The sequence below is a fragment of the Dama dama genome, chromosome 14, assembly GCF_033118175.1.
Source record: "Dama dama isolate Ldn47 chromosome 14, ASM3311817v1, whole genome shotgun sequence".
NCBI lineage: Eukaryota > Metazoa > Chordata > Mammalia > Artiodactyla > Cervidae > Dama > Dama dama.
In genome coordinates, this window is record NC_083694.1 from 25212585 (window position 1) to 25230588 (window position 18004).

Here is an 18004-nt window from a genome sequence, read left to right on the forward strand (position 1 = left end):
GAGGGAAAGAGCAGTGACTTTTAAGAGCTGTGGTTAAGATGCTAAAGATTAATTTTCTATGCTTTTATCTGATTGGAGAGTTACAGAGGCCCTTAGAAATCCTTTGGTCTAACTTCATCTTAGAGAGCAGCGCCCCAGGGACTGCATCTGGAATCCTGCTGGTTAGTCTAGTGTTCTCTCTCTCGTATCATTCCTCTTCCCTGTCTGTCTGTGAAGATAGTACCCAGGGCCCAGCCAGTGAAGGCTGCAGTGACGTGCTCCTGGGTGCAGAATACTTTTATCTGTCTGTTCTGTCCTTCTCCTTCCCTCCCTTCAGTGGTAGCAGGTGCCTTTACTGATCATGGGACTCTCAGCTAAGAGAGCTGAGAAGAAAGATCTAAGGCACAGCTTAGTTCTTCAAAGCCTGACAGCCACCGTTTCATGCCACACAGATGACAAAGGAATAATATTGTCCAAATCTGCTTCTCCACACCTGAACTTTGAAAGATAAGAAAGCTCCCCAATGGAAGTTTTTCTTCTGTGGCTCTCACCACTTTCTATCTGGTATTGTGGTCATTTATATGCAATTCATCTCTCCTACTAGACTGTATACTCCTGGAGGGCAGATTATATTCTTATTCATGTTTGTATCTTCTTTCTGTTGCTCCTGGCACCTAATACAGTGCCTTGCACACAGAAACAATACATTATTGTTGAATGAACGAATAAATGTGACATAGAAGAAGGGAGATGGACTTAGGAAGTAGACAGTTCTGGGTTGAGATTTTCAAGCCCTGCATCTTCCAGTTAAAGTTATTAACCTTCTCAAGCCTCAGTTTCTTTGTGTGCAAATTAAAGATGACACTACTTCTAAGAAAAAAAACAAAAAAAGAAGTAAATCTGATTGTGTTGTTCTATTGCTCTTTCAGCTTGAAGTCTTAACTGATGTCCTTTACGTCAGAGAAGTCAGAAGTAATGGAGCAACATAATCAAAGTCTACCGTCTGTTTTCGAGGCAGTCACATTATGGAATGTTCTAAGACATGCTAGGTTAGGAAAGGAAACAGCTGTATTTGGTGCACTTGAGACTTGTGAACTTTACTCACAAGTAATATTTTGTCAGTAATTGTGATAAGAATTATGTACTAGGTATAATTAATTATTCTCAAATGTAAATAAAATTGTTCTAATATATGAAAACAGGCAGCAAGATAGAGAAGGGAAATCTGAAGTTCCATGATAATCTTATTATCTAGATTGGTGCCACCTGAATATATGTACTTTGGGCCAGATTTACTGTTTTGCAATGTCGTGTAACAAAGCTTGAAATACTCTTGGTGTAGCGACACTACAGTGAGTAAGGTCATTCAGAGAACGGGCTGTTAGGCCTTTGTGAGAACTTGTCAGTGAAGCCTTTTGGGTTTAAGCCATACTTACCATGAAAATTCTAAAAGATAGTAGTCAAACTGTATGGCTGTAAATATAGTCTGAGGACTGAGGGTCATTCAAAGCCTTAGGAGTTAGCATTGTGAACTTCAGTAACCACAGTAATAATAACCTTTAGGACACAGATGTTAAAGGAATTGATCACTAAGTTGGTACTGAGCTCAAATTCTCTTCAGAATAAATTCTTTGACAAAAGCTGTTTTTGCTCTCAATTGCTTCCCTCTGAAGCTGGGTGAGGAAGAGTGAGTGGGTGGGCAGTCCGAGTCAGCTAGCTGAGAGTTCAGAGGTTTGACTGTGGCGTCCCTGCTGTGTATTTGGTTTGCTGCTTCCATTTACAGAGCAATCTTGGTTTCATCTGTATTAGTTCCCATTCAATATTAGTGCCTAGTCAAAAAGTGAGTCAGCTTAACAAAAACTGAATTTGCTGTTCTCCAGCGGAGCACCTTGTGTGTAGAGGTTGAGAAGACGTCAGGTGCCAAGTTACCCCCTACTACATCATCTCTCTCCAGCCATCTCTCGTATTCTTGGTTCACTTTTACACCCTGTGTTTTATCAGTCTCCACTTTGTTACTGACCCAGGGGACATAGTTCATCTTAAATATGATATTCTAAGTACCATATACTCTTAGGGTAAGAGACTGGCACTTGAACAAGGAAGGAGCTTGAGTCCTTCATGTGTTTTCACAGCTCAGTTCATTCAAATTGATAACTCTGAAGGAGAGGATGTAACAGGAAATCAAGTTTTAGAGTCTGATCTTATACTTGATCTGATCAACAGCCTATTTCACAGACTGGATGCCAACCAGGTGAGGGTTGAACTCAACAGCTCAATTAAAAGCAAGTTTGGCTGCCACTGCATCTAATCTCTAAGAGATATGCAGGGCGAGGCTAGTCTTCTGGTGTAAGTCTATATAAAATACTAACTTTGGGGAAGACAGTAATAGGACTAGTCCACGTTAATTGGTAATTTTCTATTTTACCAGCTACAGTAATCAAACCTAAGGGCATTCTTGTTTTATCCACAATCTACTACTTTCCCTCTCTCACACTATTTTGAAGCCAGTACCAGACATTACATATGTAATATTTTTGTAAGTCCCAGTATCATACATAAGTTGGCAACTACTACGTACTAAACAGCCAACTGGTGCTCTGATTTGCCCCACTGGCTCAAGTTTTACAATTTGTTCACATCAGGATCCACCAAAGATCTGTACGTTTTACTTGATTAGTCTCTCTTAAGGCTCTTAATCTACTCAATTCCCTCTTTTTTCCTTTGCATTTTGTTGAAGAAATAGTTTCATTTGACATAGCAATCAAGTCATTTGTTGTGTAGAACTTGTAGTATTCTGGCTTTTGCTGATTGCATCCTCTGCCATAAACTCTTAAAAAAAAATTGTAATTTTACTGTGTACATTCTCACCCATCACAATGCTGTCTGATAAGATACTGTTAGATCCTTTCTTAGGTAAGGGAACTAACTCTGACAGCTTAAGTACTTGTCTAAAGTGACATGCAAGTTACAGGATTTGTACTCAGTTCTGATGATTCCAAAACCACTACTTCTAACCACTACTTTATAAAACAATTGAGATATTCATATTTACTATGGAGGTTTTCTTCTATAAAACTTCATAAGCCTGTTTTATTATATGGAGAAAAATATAGAATTTCACAGGTGTCATTTTCTTCTATGAACTACACAATTAGAATCAGTCAAGTGGGCCCTTAAATGTTTTAACTATCTTTGACAAGTTTTAAGTCAATTTTTAATCCAGGGTTAAGTGGACATCTACAGACCAAGGAAGGTTTGTATGACATAGTGGCTAAAAGCATAAGCTCAGGGGCACCTGGCTTTGAATCCCAGCTCCTTCATACCGGTTAATTTATTTAAACCTACTTCCCTCATTTGTAAAATGGAAATTAGTATTTGCCCCGTGAGGCTACCTTGAGAATGAGAACTAAATGAGAATGAAATGAGTGGCTCATCTGCAGTGACTGGCCTAAAGTAAGCACCAAATACATTAGCCCAAAGGAATACCTGTTCTGTAATCGTGTTACTTAATAATCAACTAGTGTATAGCGTTGTGGTTGAAAGTTGCTCAGCAACTCTTTGCAACCTCATGGACTATACAGTCTATGGAATTCTCCAGGCAATTCTACTGGAGTGGGTAGCTGTCCCCTTCTCCAGGGGACCTTCTCAACCCAGGAGCTGAGGGGGTCTCCTGCATTGCGGGTGGATGAGCTACCAGGGAAGCTCGAGCGCTGTGGTTGGCCCCTCTCAATACCATTCTTGCTCCTACTTTTAATTCTTGGTCTCACTGCTAAAGTAATGTCGCACAGTCCCCCAGTTTTCAAAAACCATCAGTAAGTGCCAGCTGACAACATAGTTACCTCGTGTGTTAACAAATCTGACTCATAATCTGAAGATGGCTTAGAAATCTAAAAGTTAAAAAAAGCCTTGAGTCCCACGTGCACTTGGATTTAGGAGTTAAAATCACAGGCTTTGGAATAAAAATGAGTTTGAAAATCCCAATGCTACCACCTATTAAGTGTGTTAGTTTTCTTAAGCCTGAGTTTATCACTGAAAAAAAAGTGAGCAATTCTTGCTTACAGAGACAGAAGTTTAAATAATGTATATAAAGTACCTGGTATCCAGTAAGCACTCCAATTATATACACAAACATTAGGAGAAAGTATACAAAGGAAAAGGAAATTAAAATGAAACCAGTTAATTTATCAGTTCTTTGTGGACAAGGAAACAAAATCCTACTGAAAAGGTCTTCATGTGGATCCATTAACAGGGGAAAAAGAACCCATTTAAACAGTGTGAAAGAACTTTTAGAACAAATTTTTCATTGATAATACAATCAAGACCGCTTTTCTAAATTCACAGGCTGCAAACTGGTATTTTCCCATTTGGGGGAAGAGGGAAAGTTAGTATTTGGAAACTACTTGGTACACAACTCCCAATTCAATATGTAGCTGCATTTTAATATATTAAAAATGAAGCCACGCAGGACTTAAATGAAGAACATTAATGTATTTGTTTGAATTATAGATACAGTCTATCACTATGGCTAATTATATCTTAAATAAGATGTTTTCCCTGAGGCTATAAAAAGAAAAAAGGCTTGGACTCATTATATCCATTTAATACAGTGACCAAAGCAGCCACTAATCTCCACATCAGAAAAGGAGATGCTCATGGTAAGCACACTCATCAAGTTTGAGGGAGAAGAGCCCACTGCCATAAAACCAATGGCAGGCACCTAGAATTGTTGGAAGTATTGACCACTCCAGTATTCTTCCTTAGGAAACCCCACGGACAGAGGAGCCTGGCGGGCCACAGTCCACGGGGCTGCAAGAGCGAATATGACAGCATGGGCACGAGTGACAGGATGATGGGCTGATTTTGTTTGTTGAATGTTTACAGGTTTAAGTCTTTCTGGAAAAAATGTCAAGTCATGAAATGATGTTAACTAAAGACCATCAACTTTTCTCTTGCTTCAGTGGAAGAGAATTGTGTTTAAAATTTTATTAAGGTTGGGAAGTTTTCTATACCTGCTGGGATCTGGCCTGAAGCTTTAAACAGAGGGATAATCTGACTAAGCTAAATCGGCCAAGTGTAGCTGTATATTTAAAGACTCAAGTAGAAAAAGTTCCTCTTGCCTGTTGATCAGAGTAAGTGGTAACCATACCTTTGAAGAGGGGAGCAGTGTGCGGAAACACTACCCTGCCTCACCAGTGGATCTGCTATCCTAAGCTGACTCTCCACTCACTGCCTGCCAAATACAGATTTTCCACATTTGAACTTCCTTCTACTGTGAACGTCATTCTTGGCAGTAAAAATCATAAAGCCTACTTCTGTAGTAATTCACTGATGGGCAATTGGTTTTCATTTTCATAAATACAAGTGTACTATATAGCTTTGTATATACTGAATGTGTTCTTCAAGGAGATCTTTAAAGAACTATATATTTGTTATGAAATAAATTTTCATTTCAAATTGGAAATCTATTTTCGCCCCTTGTCAGCATTTCCACTGCCTAACTGCACAATTTCAGATGTAGTAGTATTTTTGAAACTGTCCAGTCCTGTGGCTACTGCTGGGTCTTCCAGATTTGCTGACATATTGAATGCAACATCTTGATGGCATTCATCCTTTAGGGTTTTGAATACTTCTACTAGAATTCCACTGCATCTCCTAGCTTTATTAACAGCGGTGCTTCCTAAGGCCCACTTGACTTCACTGCACAGAATGTCTGACTGGGTGACTGACCACACCATCATAGCAATCCAGTTCATTAAAATCTTTTTGGTACAGTTCTTCTGTGTGTTCTTTCCATCTCTTCAGCATCCACTAGGTCTCCACCATTTCTGTCCTCTATTGTGCCCATCTTTGGGTGAAATGTTTCTTTGGTATCTCCCAATTTTCCTAAAGAGATCTCTACACTTTTCCCGTTTTCTTCTAATTTTATAAACTGTTCATTGAAGAAGGCCTTCTTGTCTCCGTGCTGTTCTTTGGAAATCTGTGTTTAGTTGGATATACCTTTCCCTTGCTCCCTTGCTTTTTGCTTCTCTTCTTTGTTCAGCTCTTTGTAAAGCCTCCTCAGACAACCACTTTGCCTTTTTGCTTTTCTTTTTCTTTGGGATGGTTTCATTTGCTGTCTCCTGTATAATATTATGGACCTCCGCCTGTAGTTATTCAGGTACAGTTAACTAGATCTAATCTCTTGAATCTATTTGTTACCTCCACTGTGAGAGCTGGACTGTAAGAAGTGAAATGAAGTGAAAGTCGCTCAGTCGTGTCCAACTCTGCGACCCCATGGACTATACACAGTCCATGAAATTCTCCAGGCCAGAATACTGGAGTGGGCAGCCTTTCCCTTCTCCAGGGGATCTTCCCAATCCAGGGATCAAACCCAGGTCAAGGCAGACTGCCAATGTCCCTTGGACAGCAAGGAGATCAAACCATTCAAACGTAAGGCAAATCAACCCTGAATACTCACTGGAAGGACTGATGCAAGCTGAAGCTCCAATATTTTGGTCATTTGTTGTGAAAAGCTGAATCATTGGCAAAGTCCCTGATGGTGGGAAAGATTGAGGGCAGGAGAAGAGGGCGTCAGAGGATGAGTTAGCTGGATGGCATCACTGATGCAATGGACATGAACTTGGGCAAACTTCAGGAGATGATGAGCGACAGGGAGGCCTGGCGCACCGGAGTCCATGGGGTTGCAGAGTCGGACATGACTGGGTGACTGAACAACGTTTTTGAACATGAAGAAGCATATGCAGCATTTCCTTTAAAATGCAAATGTTCCTGAAAATTTTCTAAATTAATCCACAATTACATACAATAGCTCTTTAAAAAGATAAACTGGCTAAGCACTGCTAAAACACTCCAGGTGAATCTATGGATGTCAAATTCAGCAAACTGATTGTTCTAGGTAAAAACAGTACTATTTAAACACTCAGATTAATGGCTATTAGATTTAACACAGCAGCAATTACTTATTCATTCTGTTTATTGAATTAAAAGGGAGTACAAACAATTGGTTAAGTGCTATGCACTGACATGGAAAAGGTGTACTTAAAAAAAAAAAAAAAAACAACAACCCAGGAAAGCAAATCAAAGTTAACGTAGTTTCAGTTGAACAAAAATTTAAAGACATTTAATATACTACACATTTATAAAATAAAAAGTTAACAAAGGGTGTTTTGTAAATAATTAGTACAACAAGTGAAAATAAATATACCAGAGACCTGAAGTTTTTTATGCTTTAATGAAATAATAAAGCAAAGAAATTTAAACTACTAAATATAATCTGAGAGGCAGTTAAAAACAAACCCCCCCCCCCCAAATTTAAGAACACAATCCTTTGAAACATTTAATCAGTCCATAGCAAATAATTATTACATACCAAAAGCTCTAAGTGTTAACTAGTTCCACCACAATGCCATGTAAATCTTGACAATTTAGAAATCTTGAGATCAACACTTAAAGTTCTTTTCTTGATCTCTACAGCTTGGTTTGTAAATACACACATGCTTTTGTGGATCTATTCCCCTCGCCACATACACACATTTTCAAGGAGCCAATAAAATTTTTTCCACCTGTGCCTAAAAATGTTCCGATTCAGTTTTAGCACATTTGACCCTGATGATGAAAATGTTTTAAGTTAAAGATGGGGACACAATTTCAGTCTTATAAAAATATACCAGTATTAACCAAACCTTAACTCAGAGAGGGCACTTCACATGTGCACGAGACCTTCAGTAAAACTGCTAAGAACCCAGAACAGCTGATTCTAGGACTTATTAAGTACTCTCTCTTTCATACAGATAGAACACACACACACACACACACACACACACACACACACACACACACACACGTTTTTATACTATTAGTTTCATTAAATCCAGGCTATCTGGATTAAGTAGATAAAGGATGGGTTTTGTTTTTGCAACTATAGGGCAGCTACTATAACAATAGCTTAACAACACCGAAAATTTTCAATTAAGTTCACCCTGTTTTTAGAAAGTGTCTAAGTGTAAATGCAAATTCACCTCTTAAAGTTAGTGGTTTATATTAAATCAGGTATGGTTTTTGAAATGGAAGTCATGTTTTCGGGAACAACCCCAAAAACGTTGCTAAAATATAAATGAGAAAGTAAAACAAAAAAATCAAGATAAACATTTTAGATATGGGACAAAAAGGATATTAAGAAAAATGTCTTCTTTCCTCCCCATTCAAAAGTAGTCATTCTTCTGCTGTGAAAGAAACTGACATGGATGTTTCCCTTTCAAGAGATGTAAGATGCATTTACCAGTGTGAGCAGAGGTGTTAGGGTCAGTTCTCGTATGCAGGAACCAACATCCTAAAAAAGAGAATTTCAAGATGGGGAGGGGTGGGGAAAGAGGGTTTTCTATTAATGTCATGTAATGCCACTCTAGAGGGACAACACTCCTAATAATAAAAATCACCAAATTACTACTAGTGTGGTTTCAGATTAATAAAATATTGACAAGTCATTTTAATTATTTTTAAAGTTAGGTAATCCCTTTTTGTTCTCCCACCCACTAAAATGGGCCAATTTGTAGGGGCATTTGCAAACAAAATTTCCTCTGTTTAAACTACTTACCTGGTTAAATAGAACATTTACCTGGCCAGTAACAGAAATGTAGCTAGCATGAACACTAATAAAATACAGAAATCAAAACTGAGGCCGTCGTCCCTCCCAGCTAATTCCCTACTCTTAATTCACCACCCACACAACCATTTTAGGAACCCCAAATCCAACACTGTACTATTAATAACCAGTTATTTGGAGGAAAAAGACATTTAATTTCATAGGTGCTCTAGCCCTTGATCAATGAATAGTTAACAACAAAAACATTTTCAAGCACATGGAAATGAGCCTACTAACCTGATTTTTGGAGCCAAAATTCTCCACTCTATTTTGATTTATGTGCAAAAAGTATTGGTACTTTTCAGTTTATACATTTGTTAGTATCTTGCAGCTGGCTTGAAAATATTCTCACCTCAAGCCTAGAGAGACTACAGCACAATCAGAGGTTTTCATTTGACAGCTATGAGTTAGACCATCCTGCTATCAGGTTCTTTGTACCATAAAATCCTAGGTTTCTTCATTTATTTCACTTTTCTAGCACAGTCACTGCACGGCACATGCATGAAATAGACGTTTACAGCAAATTGGCACAGCAAAGTACCAGTATATGCAGAAGCTGCCAATTAAGACAGACTTGGAACACAAACTCACCTAGCTGCTACAGAAACCTTTGCATAGTTGTTACTCCGTTTTAATGGAGTTATGTTCTTGTAAAATGTGCCTCACTTTGCCTCCACTTTTTTAAAGTGTTCTTAACTGTACTTCAGAAGCACTCTGAAAACTCAGATCTAGGTGTGGTTGGGTGAAGGACAGTAGACTCTGAGTGCCAAATTGCCCCTGAACGGGCACAAATCCCAGTGAATGTTACAAATGTACCATGGCACACTAATGAAATCTGTAAACAGCTGTGGCGTTTCTATGCCCACATTTTGTTAGTGATGTTACCACAGACATTGGGGTAATTAATGGCTTCAGGGTATACATGGATCACTTAAAATATGAATGGATTTAACTGTACTGAGGTAAAGAGAAGTTGCCACTTAATTATATACAGTTACCAATGAAGATTTTATTCAAGCTTAAAGTAAAAAGTAATTTTAGTTAAGAAAAATGAAGTACCAGATAAACTGTAACATATAGTTATTTTAACTTAGAAATATCAAAACAGGAATTCTTGATTCTCTAAGTGGTGGTCTCTGCAAAATGGAGCTTAAAGAAATCTTTTACATTACCAATTTGATAAAATAATCTGCTGACCACGATCTGTCATCTCCTCTTACTATGAGCTTCTGGGAGAGTCCAAGCTATTTTAAGGCCAATTTGTGTTTTTCTTTCTTCTCCCCTTCCCTGACTTGACCATTTCTCCCTGCTACCCTCCTGTTAAACGCCCCCCACCCACACCCCACCCACCAAGGAAGAACTCCTGACATCCAAGCCTTTCTTTTCTTCTTTGTGGATCCTGAAGAAGTCTGCTCATGGTAATAATATAGATTTGGCTGGGTCAAAAGGAAACAGTGTTAAGACTTTTTCTTCACCAAAATCTTATTTTGGAGATATTCCCACTCTTCTCAACGTAACAGCTATGGTCACTATATTCATCCTCTACTGAAAAGGGGAGGGAATTTCAAAGGAGACTAAGTATGTTGTATTCAGCTGTTAACGGGATTTTAAAAGCACAATGTGAACATCAGGCTTTTGGCGTATTTAAAATGTGAAATTCTCAAAAGTGCTTTTCCATGAAGGAAACCTTTCCTTAAACTAAACAGGGAGGGGAGAGGGGCACTACCCACAGCACCAGTTTAGAATGAGGTTCAGTGTGGCGATATCTGAGAAACTGAGGAGAAACAGTCTTTAAACGTATGTATCCCTATGTCAAAATATTAAGGGCAATTAGATAAATGATTATGAGGTTTTAAACCCAGTTTAAGTATGTTTCTAACCTGCTGAATTCTTCTAACAAGCTCAATTATACTATAAACTTCCAAAGTGGTTATATCTGCTGATTTCTACTCTCTTGCTAGATGACACCAAAATGATTCCCCAAATTGAGAACTTGGAACAAAATTTGTTGAAAACTTATACGGACTACTGATCTCTCATGTTGGTACAAATTTAAAATCCTCTTTTTGAATCTTGAATTTCTTCAAGATCAGGTACTGATGTTCCTTCGGGAATAAAACAAAAGGGGGATAATCTTCAAAGCACTACTCTGAATTTTCTGTATAATGTCCTTGCAAGTACTGTTTCTGACCATGTCTCATGTGGTATTCCAGAAGAGCATCAGTTTATACTGCGTATCTAAGTCACAGAGGAAACTCTTTTTTAGCTGGTTTAGATTCCAAATGTATACAAATGAAGTCACTTTAATCCTATAAATACTTCTTAATTTATTTTAAAAAAATTGTGCTGTTAACCCTTTTACGGGGCAACAAGCTATGTGAAAAGTACAAAACTTTTTGTCAAATGTAATATTGAGAGTGCTTTTGACATAGTTCACTGGTTTATCATCTGGATCAGTATATACTGCGCAACGGGCAAGGCTAGAATCCATGAACCAAGCTGCAAAGATCTCAAGCTAAATAAGGCGGAAAGATTTGGAGAAACAAAAGAAGGAAATTCTTTCCTATCCAATGTATACTCTTCAGACTAATGCACTCTTTCTATCAAGCCTTCTAAACTGTTAAATAAAGTTTTCCAAACAAGCATTTAAACTTCATTACACAGAAGAGCAACAAGAATGGTATCCTGCCAGACAAAAGGCAGGAGGGAAAAAAATATATATACTGAGTTCAATGGGTAAGCCTGAATGTAGCACAGTTCTTCACAACCGATGGGGGGATAATTCAACATGGTGTCCAACAACGTTCTAACGACGTGCTTCATCTCAACTGGTTACTATGAAGCAAGGTGTAAATGTTTGGCCCCAATCGGGCTTCAGAAATGGTTCTTTTTTCATGACGAGCATGTCAGTCCAGCTATCAATCATGTTTGTTTGCACCAAATCCCAAGCCATTAAAATACGACTAATTTTAAGTTAAACAGAAGTCGTCTGCTCCAAATTCGCCATCAACTATCCATGCTACTGCATTCCTCTGAATGAAGACAAGATGAAATGTGTATTGGCGGAAAAGAAGAAGAGGGGAGGGGGGAGAAAAAAGTTACCAGTTAGAAAGTTTTGAAATCAGCATCATGACATCACAAAATATCTTAACAGTAAAAAACAATCACATCAAGGCAAATTCTTGTTATTTTCATCATGATCATTAAAACTGTGTATCATATCCTAGGCTACATATTACAGTCTAAACCCATGATTATTTTGAATACTGGAGAACCCAAGTGAATAATCATGTTGGAATCTTATACTTGAGAAGAGAAGAGAATAAAGAACACCCGGCAGTCCAAGGTAAACTGCGTTATAGCCATGTACTGGGTTTTGGCCACACACTTTGTTCAGTCTCCCTATTTTACGGAAAAACCCAAATAAACTTTTTTGCCCAATCCAATATTGAATTCTTTTAGTGCCTCAGTTTGAAACTCTGCAATATGACCCTACATCTGTGTGTGTGTGTGGGAAGGACAATGTGTCAACAGCTCTATTGATATAATTCACATACTCTACAATGCACCCATTTAAACTGGACAATTCAGTAGTTATTAGCAGATTCACAAAGGATTGTACAACCATCAAGGCAATAAATTTTAAAACATCTTCATCACCATTAGAAGTCAATTAACAATCCTAAGCAATCACTAGTCTGCTTTCTCTACGGATTAGCCTTTTTGGGATGCTTTCATATAAATGGAACCACAGTAGGTACTCTTTTGTGTCTGGCTTCTTTCATAGCATATTGTTTTTAAAGTTCATCCATGTTGTAGCATGTATGAGTACTTGATTCTATTCCATTTTATACAGTCCTCAAAAAAAAAATGCAGTATGGATTGTTACTGTTATAATAAAAGGTCAGCAATTCTTTTTGGAACATAAGTATTTTTAGTTAAATGACTTATAGTATCTTAGGGTACTTATGGTTTTGGAATGCCATTTCCTTAGCGTCATCTACATTTTCCCCAAATGTCTATTCCAAACAGGTATTAATTAGAAAAAATGTTTTCGAGCAGGGGAAAAAGAACTCAGAGGATACCTTAATAAAAGGCATGTAACTAAGTATGTAGTTATAAAGAAGTTGTTTTCTTATTGTAGGTATAAATGAAAATCTTTTAGTGCTATACCCATTTGCAAAGCACAACTGAAAATTGCTTAATTTGACCCAGTTCTTACAACTGGACTAAGTTTGTCTCACCGACCATAATGAGTATCCACAATAATTAAATTACCAAATAGCACTGCAGCTCTTATTCCACTGTAGTGGAGGCACAAACATACCCTTAAAGCTATGTCTAAAATAAATCTACTTACAAGGTAAATCTGTTACTATATACCTAGTATTTTCCTAGTTCTTTGTATCAAATGTTTATTTGAAGAAATAATTTCCAATTATTCTAATACAATTAGAAAAGCACATATAATCTCAGTTATAGATCTCTAAAGTATCTATGAGTAGGCCTTGAAACCTAAAACGGGGCAACAAACACACACAACAGGAAATCAATAAAAGATTTTTTATTTTAGCTAATTCCAGAGGTGTGTTAGTGCAATCATGTCGGGTAGTGACCTACAAATACAAAAAGGCCCTAGAAGGTTCTGAGTAACTCAAGAGTAGTTTTCAAACTTTTTGAGCTGTGTACTCTACATGCTTTTTACCCTTGTCTTTGGCTGTATATCCTCACCTACCAGTGAGATCTGGTACAGTTTGTACCACACAGATAAAAGCACAGAGAACATGCTTTTAAGCCATTTGGGCTACCCTGACAACCCTCCTCCTCTGAGAATAACTGAGAGCAGTTGGTCATCTTTCTTACTAAAACACTTAGGTGGGACACACTGTGAACCAAAAAATCTGTTTATCCGTTTCTAGGTAAATTATTTCTTTCTAAGCAAACTAAACATTTCTGCTCTGAAAAAAGAACAGGTAAGTCATTTACATAAAATTTCTCATTATCTCCTCTTTCTAGCATATCTTGCTCAAGTAAGCTATGTCCTTAACTGTTAGCTTTTTGGCTTTGGGCTTTCTTCTGGTATCTGAAAGTAATGGAAAACACCTTTCAGACTTCGATTTGAAGACCTGGTAGCACTCTACAAGTTAATTAGTCTTGCCATGCTTCAGTTTTCACAAACTGAAAACGAGGACAAAAACACTTCTCCATTTCTCTTGCAGGGCTATAAAGATGTTATGCAAGGCAGTGTATATAAAGGGCCTAGCGGGTTACTAGGCACATAGGTACATGATGAATTCTAGTTCCATTCTCTTTCTCTATCCATCAGATGCACAGTCCATGCTAGTGTGCTACATGGTATTAACAGATATTCACCTGTAAGGGTAAAACCATAAGCAAGATCTGAAGCTGTTCAAATTTCATATACTAGCTAGTTTTCATAAGCACAGAAGTACAAAATACTTCTTGCCTAATGAAGCAAGATTTTTAGGGAGATTTTGAAAGTGGCAATACTAACTTGCCTGTAAATGAAGTGGTATATTCCTGCTTATTCTCACCACTGTCATCAATAAAACAAACAAAAAAATACTGTTGCATATTAGCTTAATTAAACTCCTGTGGATTGAGATACAGTGTACAATCTTTAAATGAGGGAGAAAATCTATTACATCCTTCACTTTAAAATACCGCCTAAAAGTGCTCCAATGTTATGATAAAGTAGGCAAGGTTTTACTTGGGAAAACACGAGAATACTGTGCAATGGTACCTTCAATATTCTGGTGGTCTATAAAAGGTGCTGGTCCCCATATCCTAACAGTGCCGTCATCTGAGGCGCTGGCCATCATGGATGGAATCTGCGGGTTCCAGCTCACGCAGTTGACTGTACGTGTGTGCCCTGTCAGCTCCGCAATTGGCAGTTCACTACGTTTGTGCCAGATGTAAACCTTGTGATCTGAGTAGCAGTAATTCAGAAAAAAGTTGGCAAAGTGTAACAGATTAACAAAATCAATTGACTAAGTTTACTGCTCATTACACACAGAACGTTTAACTTATCAGACTTCAAAGGACAACAAAAATGTGAATAATTTAACATATTATTTTTTGAAAAATCCATTTAAATTTTAATAAAATACACATTTTCCCCCTGTTAAAAATGACAAGACTAGCTTGCAAGTCATCACAGAATCTGCAGTATTCTCTAATACATAATGTGTAATCACAGTCAAGACCATTGAATATAAACAAATCTAGGATGGAGATAAATTCTATGGAAATAGAGGTGACAGAGAAGCAATGTATCCAAATTCAAATATGGCAATTAAGATGACAGCTAAATGTTAAGTGCTTACAATGTTCGAGGTGCTAAATAACTATGTTATTTAATCTTCATCACCATCAGGAGGTGGTGCTTATCCCTTTTATGGATGGTGACTGATGAACTGCAAGTGTAAGCAATCTGCTCATGGTTAACAGCCGGAAAACGGTGAACCTGGGATTGAAATCCAGGAGGTCCTGCTCACATGTTTACTTGTGAGGCTAGACAGCTGTCCTACAGCTGTATCATAATATACAGCTGTATATTATGTATATTATACAGCTGTATATGACTGTGTGGCAGTCTATTTACAATCTCATCAAGTGCCCATAAAAACCAAAAACCCCAACAACTTTGTTTCTTTGGATAAACTAATCTTCAAAAACAAAAACGCAACAACTGTCCAGTACAGAGTAGTCGTTCAGAGTAAGGGCTGCAGTCAGACCACTGGCCCACACCCTCCCTGTGTGGCACACGTCCCACTCCCTGCAACTTTTCTTCTGTAAATGGGGAGTCATACTTACCTCATCATGTTATGAGGATAAAGTACGTCTGTATATGAAGAAATGTTGTGAACAGAGTCTAACACACAGTAAACACCATGTATTACCATGAAGAGTTAACTAAATGTAAGTGATGGTTCTTGAACAGACAGCAGAACCCCAGGGTGAGTTAGAAAAGTGTCCCATCTGAAGAGCTGTCACTCAATTAACATGATCAATGTGGGAACTTTCAGCAGATGTGCTGCTTACTGAGGAAACTTTACAGTGGTGAATATGTAACAAACTTGTGGTAAAAGAACATGCCCTGGTTTCAAAACTCACAAAGAGAAAAAGTTGGAACCACTGTTGAACATTTTTTTGTGTATGGGAAGTGAAAGTTAAAAGGAACTCACTGAAGTACTGAATTTATCTTTCCTAGAAGGTATTTGTTAGTTCAGTCATTTTTGAAAATAATTTTTCTTGAATAAAATAAAACTAACAAAAGGAAAAACAAAATGCCCAGACTAGCTATGCTTCCCCTTGGACAGAGCAAGTCCACAAAGAAAGATTATAGGCTTTCTTGAAAAGTGAGAATGCAACTGAAATCTGCCTACATTTGGATGAAAAACGCTTTTGTGAACACATATCCGAGGAGGATATTTATTGAACATGCAGCAAAAATTAAGAAAGATCTGAGCAGATAAGGTCAGAATGACAGGCCTTCTGATAAAGTTCTGCTTACTCTATCAGTTTAAGGAATCCAGTGCCTATGCAGAGGGAAAAATAAGTTTTTCTCTTTATTATCAGCACAATGAAAAGGCTGGAGTAATGGCCTAACTTTTAGGGGGAAATGCTTCCTATTGCTCTATCTTATGTTGACATTCATGTATTTGGGGGTTTGGAAGGTTCTTAGAATATATTTCTTACAAATAAACGATGAATGGATTACTGTGGACATCTTGGGAGATAGCATATTTTCTATAACCACTTAGTGTTGAAAACATTTTTAGAGCCATTCTAAACCACCTGAGTCATGAGAATCCTAATCTCTTTCCTTCACAGTTATGTTTCATTTTTAGCCCTAAATAGAATATAATGTGGCTTAATTACATTGTTCATAAGGCTTAGTTCTAAAGTTAGTTTGGGCCAAAAAAAAAAAAAAAAAAAAAACATTGGCATTACTAGGGATAATGGTGGCAACACATATTTTTTTTTAAAAGTACTTCTATGCTATGTATTATTTTTAGAAAGAGTATAGGGGATTGTCACAGTTGGTAAAGGATCCACCTGCCAATTCAGGAGACATAATAGATGTGGGTTCTATCCCTGGGCCAAGAAGATCCCCTGGAGGAGGAAATGGCAACCTATGCTACGGTCCATGGGGTCGCAAAGAGTTGGACACACATAGACACACAAAGATACACATGCCAGGAAGATCCTCTGGAGGAGGAAATGGCAACCTATGCTACTGTTCATAGGGTCGCAAAGAGTTGGACACACACACACACACACACACACAGGATTGTGAGGCATAATTAAGAGGGGTAAAAAACCCCACCAGGAGCAGGATTAAATAGCGCATGGGGAAGGATCTTCAAGTAGGAGGAGCTAAAAAGCATGTAGAAGGCTTAATATGTTTAAATCATATCAAATAGAAACCAAAGGAAAATCTAGAAGAAAATAACGTGATTAAACTAACAGATAAAAAAGATTTTTTGATGGGAAAGAAGTGAACTCCCAATTGTTACCTAGCAAGCCACTGTCTCGTTTCTTAATCTTATCTGAATGACTTTTTTAGGGGAAAGAAAGAATGAAGTCATATGCTTCATGTGAAAAATCTAAATCTCTAAATGTCTCTTTGTCCCAATCCTTAAATACACCTTATACACAAAGGAACTCATGTGTCACTTTGTGATCCTCTTTTCTACCGAGATCAGTTTTTTTTTTTTTTTGTCAAGAAAGGGAAAACAGAAACATCTCACACAGTAACTGAATGTTACCAAGTCTTCACCAACATAATCCAGTTCCTTGGTCTATCTTGGAAAACTAGATTCAGTTTTTAAAAAATGACTTCAGTAATTTGCTGCTATAGTACTAGAACAGCGAAGTGGGTACTCAAGAAAATGTGCTGAATGAAAATTTTCAATAGTCAGCCATTATTTGTTTTTATCACCTTAAAATGTACAGCAACTTGTAATACTGCCTCACTTATCTGTGCTTGCATATTTTAAACGATTTGTTTTAAATTAGACTACTTGAGGCACGTGCTTGCCTGATATACTGATGTTATTAGACCAGAGTAAGTTATTAAAAAAGGTAGTAGTTAATTCCATAATTTGAGCTTTTCTGAGACCTTAAGAATCCCATGGTCTCAAAGAAAATCTAAATTATTTTCTTTGGTCATTAAAGAACCACTGAAGATCTAATTATAGTCAATTTTGTCCAAGATCAAGTAAAACATAATTAACCTTGATTTCTAAGATACTATTAACATCTGAAAACCGTTAAGTCTCACGAAAAGAAAAATACCTACAGAAAAGTAATGATTTAACCACATCTTCACTTGACACATGCACCAAACCCACTTCT

The 18004-nt window shown here is 37.5% G+C and overlaps 1 protein-coding gene across 2 annotated transcripts in view; it reads right to left on the reverse strand.

The window, feature by feature from the left end:
- Positions 1 to 10922: 10922 nt before the first annotated feature.
- Positions 10923 to 18004, reverse strand: part of WDR26 (WD repeat domain 26) — a 35337-nt gene continuing 28255 nt past the window's right edge. For both annotated transcript variants that reach the window (XM_061160134.1, XM_061160133.1), the window contains exons 13-14: positions 14385 to 14570; positions 10923 to 11652 (exon numbers count right to left, since the gene is read on the reverse strand). In XM_061160134.1, the coding sequence (XP_061016117.1) occupies positions 11627 to 11652; positions 14385 to 14570 (212 nt within the window). In that variant the 3' untranslated portion in view covers positions 10923 to 11626. The remainder of the gene's footprint in view (positions 11653 to 14384; positions 14571 to 18004) is intronic.